This window comes from Conger conger, chromosome 3 (genome assembly GCF_963514075.1).
Source record: "Conger conger chromosome 3, fConCon1.1, whole genome shotgun sequence".
Lineage (NCBI taxonomy): Eukaryota > Metazoa > Chordata > Actinopteri > Anguilliformes > Congridae > Conger > Conger conger.
Genome location: NC_083762.1, coordinates 81818635 through 81826476, shown reverse-complemented (window position 1 = coordinate 81826476; position 7842 = coordinate 81818635). Strand labels below are relative to the sequence as shown.

The following is a 7842-nucleotide window of genomic DNA, read 5'->3' as shown; positions in this document are numbered from 1 at the left end:
AGGGCACACACACCATTCACTCACACACTCATACCTACGGGCAATTTAGACTCTCCAATCAGCCTAACCTGCATGTCTTTTGACTGTGGGAGGAAACCGGAGTGACTGAAAACCATCCCCATCAAAATAAAAAATGTACTGTTTTGAAGTAAATTGTGTAAAAACTATAGTGCCAAGAAAAAGTATTTGCCTTCCAGATTTCCTCTATTATTGCATATTTGTCGCAGTGAATGGTTTCAGAACTTTAGACAAAATGTAATTACAGACAAAGGAAACCTGAGTAAACACAAAACAAATTTTATTAAAGAAAGATCAAACACCAATGTTTTATGTAGTTCAGCACACTTCAACAAATATTTTACACTATTTAACAATATTGTTTCATAATTTTAAATAATAGTTACTTTTTCAATTGACTTTTTTAGCATATCCCACTCTAAAAAAATTATTCATGTGCGAGACAACACCAGCTTAAATCTATTATTAGGTAGAAGGAATGAGCTTAAAGTGCTACTCTGTCTCTTGTAAGAAGTCATGCATTAATCCTGTTTTAAGCTATTATCAAATACTACCCCAATATTTACATGTATCCCAACGTGTTGTTTGCAAATGATTTGCAATTGCATTTAAATTTGTTGACTTTTATTCTGACATAGCCTCAGATTTGAGAGGAGGGAAGTTGCTTGTAACCGACACTTGACTTCTTTATCTTGTAGACCACCACTGCACACACAAGGGCCACAGCAGCCAGCAAAGTTACAGCCAGGAAATTCAGGTTGAAGTTCACACTGGGAGCACTGGAAACACGAAGACCTGAAACAGAAGCCACAAACACTGCCATTTTCTAAAAAGCTCAAAAACCCTGGAATTAATTTTCAAATCTTACATTTTATTGCAAAACACAAACCACTTTATTTTAGACTCTACTGCTACTTGGGTGAATGCACAAAAACAACCATTTCAGTAGCTTTCAATTGGGCAAGCAAAATGTGACGAATCACTACTGAGCTATCCTTTTGTTTTTTACAACCTTTTTTCTTTTTTCATTTTGCAGCGTATCTATTCATTTTAATTCAGCCATTAACTAAACACAAGCTGCTTGTTTAGATTATTACCTTCATATTCTACTAGTAAACTTGTGCATTAGCAGAAGCAGTAATGCTTCTGATATTTCTAATAGCTGACACCCATTGGCGATGCTGGAGTGGATCCATGGGCTACAGGCTACATAATCTGCTCATACCCTTCACTACATGAGCCCAGCTCTCTGCCTCTCAGCCACATCATTAGGACAGCCTGTATGCAAATGTCTGCATTGCTCATTCAGTTTAGGAAGCTTTTATCATTCCATATTTCTTAATAAGGTTGTACACGTTGCCGGTATTAATTTCAGAATCATTTAAATCAAATAGTGTCATCAAGTAGTCACCTTCATCATCGGAGCTCCTCTTCAGCCGCAATGGGCCCTGCATTATGTCGTGTCTGGCAGTCTGTCCAGGCACAGATCTCTTAACAACATGGCTCTGACTGATGCACCCTTGTGCACACCTTGTGTTAGGATCTCCAGCCAGACACAGCATGACTGAGCAGCTCATGTACACCTACACCACAAAAAAACATTCATTCATCGGTCATTCACTATTCAAGTGTATTGTGAGTGTGTAACCCATGGAACGTTTTCTGTACATCTTTCTAATTTGTGCAATTAACAATTAAAAATGAATCAAACTGGGGGCAATATTTACCACAATAAATACAACAATTCATGGAATACATATTAATGCTAACTGGTGGCAGAAATTGTAATCTTGTTAATCTGTTCATAAAATATGCAGTTTCTTTGGATGACAGAAGCTGAGCTATTTAGATTGGTGTTGAAATTGCAAATAGACCCTATATTTGAATATACATTTGTAAATATTAGCTAACGTTTGACTGCATGTGGCATGTATACTTAATAAGGTACTCATAAAAAATAGTGCAATATTACCTCAGTGTGCATCCCAATGAATTTGAACGCTTGCATTCCAAAGCGGAATTCATTGCTCTGAGATGGATACACTTGCAGAGTTTTATCCATGTTACAGCTGGGAAAATGAAATTAATTGATGTAATTTACACTTTATACAGTAATTTTATTGATGGTAAAATAATTTCCATTAAATGTGCAGTTACAAATCCACAAATTAAATACCCATTGTCAATGATGCTGTAAAATGTGGCGTGGTTGGGGCCGTCTTCTGGGGTGGCTTTGCAGGACTCCACAAAGAGCACGGTGTTTTGAAGGGAGGATTTTGATTTGATTTCCATGTAGATCATTTCCTTCAGCCTTACTTCGATGGGGTAAGTACTGGGGTCCACATTTATTTCATAATGCTGACTGTGGAAGAACTGGAACTCAAAGGAGAACTTGCCAAAGCCTTCCTCCACGAACGTCATGGCAAGTTTGAGTGCCTTGAAGTATGTAGATACACTCCCCTTTTTAGTGAAGCTACATGAGAACTGAAGCTCCACGTCATCTGTCCTGGTAATGACAGCGCCAGCTTTTTCTATCTTCATAAGTTCATTCCTGAAGGTGACATTGTCACTTGACCCCTGCAAAGATGAAATACAAAACATTTTAAATATACCATTTTCCCATTATCCATTTACCATCTTCAGCATTTCACACTTATACTGTAAGAAGTTTCAGTGCAAATGAAAGAAAGTCACCACAGCCAGTGTCCCACAGGCGTCCAGGGGTACGGTGGCGAACACATGGGTGTTATTGGAAGACACTGTGCATGACGGGTCGAGGAGGTTTAAGGAAGTTTGATCCAATCCATGGACTAAGGACCTTTCAGCTTCGACCGTCATGGTTGTCTCCGTGCAAATCACATTCATTTCACCTGGGTTACACAACATTGCGTCTTAGTACATAAAAGAAACTGAATATTTTTTCAAACACAATATTCTAGCAAGAATTAATTATTTGTATTGTAAAATGATGAAGATAAATCACATTATGAATGATATCTCTTTAACAAATTTTATAAGATTAGAGAGACATTTTGACATGCTTTGAGATGCATAAATTAATTAAATCCATTATTGTTCATTTTTGTATTTTCTGATAGACCGTTGGCTTCCTCCAGGATTGGAGGGACATATGGGTTGATGCCCAAATTTGTTTGTTCAAAAACTTTGTTTTAATCAAATTTAAAAAATGCAATAAACATTTTACTGAGGTTACTGAGATAAAATATTGATTACATTATTTATTAGAATTCATGAATTATTATTCTATATATATATTATCTACTTTTTTTTACCAATTTTAGGCACAACCCTCACAATGACACATCGCATTGCTGAATGGTAGGAATTCCCCCTACAAAGGAAAAATGCATCCATCAGTCCATATTGTATCATGAATATACATGTAAGGAGATTATAAGACAAATACGTTTAAAAAATGCTAACGATACATAGCAAGCAGGAATTATTGCTGAAAGGATGTATGGCCCAAGTAAGCAAAATATATCTACAGATACATTTCCCATACATGTCTTTAACTGTTATTAAAGGGAATGGTTATGTGATGGTTAATGATACTGTGTGTCATAGCTGATAAAAGGTTAAAGTTGCATGTTTCGTAAAGAATTTTTGATAATGACAATAGAACACATTGGACAGAATAAACACAGTACATTGTTGTAACCATTGATTATATATGATCATTAATCATGAAGAAATGTATATTTGACATTTTTTCTGTTTTATCAATATGATGCACAATATAGTCATCCTATGAACAGTGAGCAGGAGTTAATTAACTTTTAACGGTTTTTTAGTTTACATAATTCGTAGATGTTAAAATAATTTTAAATAAATGACGAATCCAGGAAAAAGAAGAGTTCAGCATGCAGACTTACCCACTTCGGGACTCTGCACTGAAGCAGACAGGAAAATGGTCACCCACATCTCTTTCTTTTGGCACCCATTTTGTGATCATTTTACCAGATCCAATATTAAAGGTGTGACTGATGCCTAAAGGCCCAGTCGCCACAATGTCAGTAATGCTGTAATGGATAAATGACTATTAGTAGTATTAATAGTAATTACTATTGACATATTATTTTCTCAACAGTTTCTTTCAGATGTCTTACTGAATTATGACCAAATTTCAAGAATGGTTCAGATAACAACTGCTGTGTTTTCCTGCACTGTCACCTGTATTATTCTACAAGTAGACAACAGGAATATGTTATTGATTTTGGAATGTCTGTTATTGTCACCATGCGATCTGTGACAGGAGATGACAGGTGAGAGTAAGTAAGAGCATTATTATTCGACATTTAGAGATTATTTTATACTGTATGTGGGATTTATTACTGCCTGTGTGGATTGTATTGCATTTTGCATTCAGCTGTCTTACCTTGGCTGAGCCTGTGCAGCAATGTGGATTTCCAGGGGTTTGCCGACTGTGGCATTCAAGATGTCTCCATATTGTGGACTTGGGGTCACAAGAAGAGGTAAGAGCAAGCCTGCAGTACAGCTTGCCAATGATGGCTTCACTAAAATACATTAAAAAGGAAGAAAATTCAACACTTTCTGTTAAACCCCACACAGTGATTTCATTCATTTCCATGACAGCATTGACAGTTTAAAGTACTGGACTGTACAAAGTCAATTCTTAGTTATAATTTGCAGACTGTTTCATAATGAGATGTACATTATATAACCTACCAATATTATAAGATTGAAAACTCACCCTTGATAACAAAATGCAAAGGAACCTTGCTTATTGGTTTTACGGAGCTACTGGGAGTTGAAGGCAGTGGGTGTTTGACTGTTTTAGTTCCATCAGAGTAAGATAGCCAGATAGCTTTTCTGGGAAAGTCCTCCACAACAATTTCAAACACATGGGTACCAGTGGTAGCATTGCCACGGTAATGCAGCTCACAGGTCTCCTACCGAAAACAATGTAATTTTAGCACCTGTAACTTAAGTCACAAGTAATAACATTATTTTATACAATTTGTACAATATCATTGATGTTAGTACAGTTTATGTAAAGCATAATGATGTAATAAGAGGGTATGTGTGATTGACCATGTTAGTTCTAGTTTCTTTCATATACTTACTTCATCCAGGTGGAATTGTGTGTGGGAAGCACACATACCACAGTCACCATTATTTCCAAATCTACATCTGACCCGGTCTCCATCCTGGTCATGACTCAGCAGTTTGATTGTGGCAGGACAGTTCTTTGCAAGACTAACAAAAAATAAAGAAGTGCATGTTGATAAATTCTCCTAACTGTAAGCAAGGCAATATCTTACTAAGTAATGGTAAATATATAGATTTCTGTGAAATCATCAATAAAACATGGAACCATGAATGTTTCAAATCAACATATTGGTTTTCATGTTAAAAGATGAGTTGATTATGTTATAAATATTACAATACCTGATAACCGGCAGGATAGTCGTTAGTGGAGATCTATTTGGAGCTCTTGTGTCTGACCTGATTCCCAGATCCACATGTGACACCAAATTCCAGGGGCCAGAACCAGTCCGTACATTGTTCACCCAGCAACATGAACCGTAGCTGTAAAAGTCAAATCATCAGCATGAATAATCTACAGGCAGTGGTTCTCTGTAAATCCAGGCTAAAAATGCGACCTTTTGAGCTGAAATACTGCCTTCAGCAATTGATGGTGTACTGATGGCAACCATGTATACGCCAACTCACATGAAAGCAGAGGCATGAAGGCCAATATAATTATTTAACAACATTCCTAAGTCATTGTCCATGTCAGGAGTCTGCAATAGGTATTGTTTTTTAGGTAGACTAATTATGGACTTACCTCATTTCAAAAGGCTTGTTCGTTGTCACGTTAACCTGCACGATTCCCTCTTGTTGACAAGCCTCACTTCCACTGGATACAGCGCTGATTTGAGTTGAAGCAACAACCCCGCAGTCCCCAGTGGAGCAGGTCCAAGGGTTACTGAGGCTACAGGAGCCCAGGAAGCTCTCCTTGAAGTGCAGGTCCACCTGCAAAACAATCACTCTTATTTAGCTGTTGCTGTATGCAACGAGCCTTCCCCCGCTGAGTCCTCCCCCCAGTTATGCCGGCCAAACTCAGCTTTTGGCAGGACTGGGAATCGAACCAGGGTTACTGTCTTTCTGAGGTTCACCCATAAGCTGGTAGTTACTCTCATGGGCTAGTAGTCACTCTCTTACTGTATGTTAGCTCATGGGCTAGTTAGTCACTCTCTTACTGTATGTTAGCCCATGGGCTAGTTACTCTCTTACTTTAGCTTTAACCATGGACTAGTTAGGCATCTTACACAAACCACTGCGTTTAATTCATTCCATCATTATTTAAAATGTTTCAAATGCATGTGGTTGTATTGATCTATTATTTCGGTTAGGATCCCCTTTTTGTCAGAATTCCTGGTCAAATAAAGAGTAAATACATAAAAGCAATATAAAATGTTTATATTTCTATCACATTTGGTTGAATCAACGTGGAATGAACATTTTGGGTTATCTGCGTGTTTAAATGGAGTTCACACCTCCAGGTTTAAAACCATAGACCACAGATCACAGAACTGATAATCCTTATTTCATTTGTTTGGAGCATTACCCCAGTTGTAATGCAGTTCTGTGGTCAAGATGTCTAAACCTGGGCTTTAAACACCAACTAAGCACACTGAAATTGACCTAATAAGGTGACCATTTTTAGTTATAATTTCGTATTGTGTTATAATAACAATACATTACATAAATTACAGTAATTTATCTGATGATTTTAACCAACATGACTTACAGTTGTTTAGACTAAGCAGGGGCCAAACCCCCCTGCAACAATGTGGAGTTAAGGGCTCAAGGTCCAACAGCTGCACTGAATTTATTGTGGCTGCACTGGGGCTTGAACCACAAACCTATCAATTCGGCTATAGGCTGCCCCTTATAATAATAACAATGACAATGATAATAATAATAATAATAATAATAATAAATATTATTATTATTTAACCATACCTGATAGTTTCCATAGATGTCTCGTCCCTTTGGGTAGTAGCTCATCTGGCCACCTGCGAAGTGTGAGCAGGATGTGCCAGTGACCAGAGCCAGGAGTAGCAGCAGTGTGTGGGGAGCCATGCTGTCTGAATCTCTCTGAAGTTCTCAGGAATAACCAACGATATGTCATTCAGACTCAAGCATGTCTGCATTTATAGTCTCTCAGCGCATCTGAATTCCACAACGTCACCTGTGGAATGAGGAATACATTTCACTTCTGTTATATAATCTGCCATACATTTTAATCCCTGATTCATGCAATATTAATTATGTAATCACATACAATTGTGCATCTATTGACAAGGTGTACATAGAATCTTGAGATCATGTCAGTCGAAAGGTATATTTGACTTTTCTGTTTCTTTTTTCCTCAATCCCTAAAATTTCAGGATGAGTGAGGTAAATTAGCACAAGAAAGAATAACAGTGGTGCTGTCCATCAGATTATTCTCATGAGTTCAGTACACATCCAAGAAAGAATCGCCTCCATGAGGTCTAGCATACCACATACAGATATCAGAAACCAGTTTTTACTATTAAGAAAGCCAAGCCCTCCAAAATTATTCATATGCTTCAAAAAGATGGGCCAAGAAGGTATAAAAGAAACACAGGCAATGAGGTATGTTGTATCCGACTAAAACATGGTAAGTGTAATTATTTTTTACTAGTACATTTGCTCAGAGAAAAGTTTTGGTCAAGAGTAACTCTTACTGAAGAGGTGGGGCTTGACTAGGGATTTATACATGTACATACTCTCTGCTTCCGTGGTGTT

The 7842-nt window shown here is 37.4% G+C and overlaps 1 protein-coding gene across 1 annotated transcript; it reads right to left on the bottom strand.

Moving 5' to 3' along the window:
• Positions 1–323: 323 nt before the first annotated feature.
• LOC133124457 (uncharacterized) lies at positions 324–7176 on the bottom strand. The gene is made up of 13 exons (XM_061235680.1): positions 7033–7176; positions 5852–6039; positions 5452–5592; positions 5127–5259; positions 4754–4952; positions 4418–4556; positions 3915–4061; positions 3312–3370; positions 2713–2888; positions 2195–2595; positions 1991–2087; positions 1430–1601; positions 324–813 (listed from the first exon to the last, which is right to left on the bottom strand). The coding sequence occupies exons 1-13, from the start codon at positions 7150–7152 to the stop codon at positions 659–661; spliced, it is 2127 nt and encodes a 708-aa protein (XP_061091664.1). The 5' UTR covers positions 7153–7176; the 3' UTR covers positions 324–658.
• Between the last annotated feature and the right edge of the window lie 666 nt (positions 7177–7842).

What these genes read in the sequence shown, in the direction of transcription:
- LOC133124457 (XM_061235680.1), bottom strand. Translation starts at nt 7,152, where the DNA reads ATGGCTCCCCACACACTGCTGCTACTCCTGGCTCTGGTCACTGGCACA. An exon ending in CCTGTGGGACACTGGCTGTG is followed by an intron (nt 2,596 to 2,712) that starts GTGACTTTCTTT and finishes TCATCTTTGCAG; the next exon opens with GGGTCAAGTGACAATGTCAC. An exon ending in TCATTGGGATGCACACTGAG is followed by an intron (nt 1,602 to 1,990) that starts GTAATATTGCAC and finishes TTTGTGGTGTAG; the next exon opens with GTGTACATGAGCTGCTCAGT.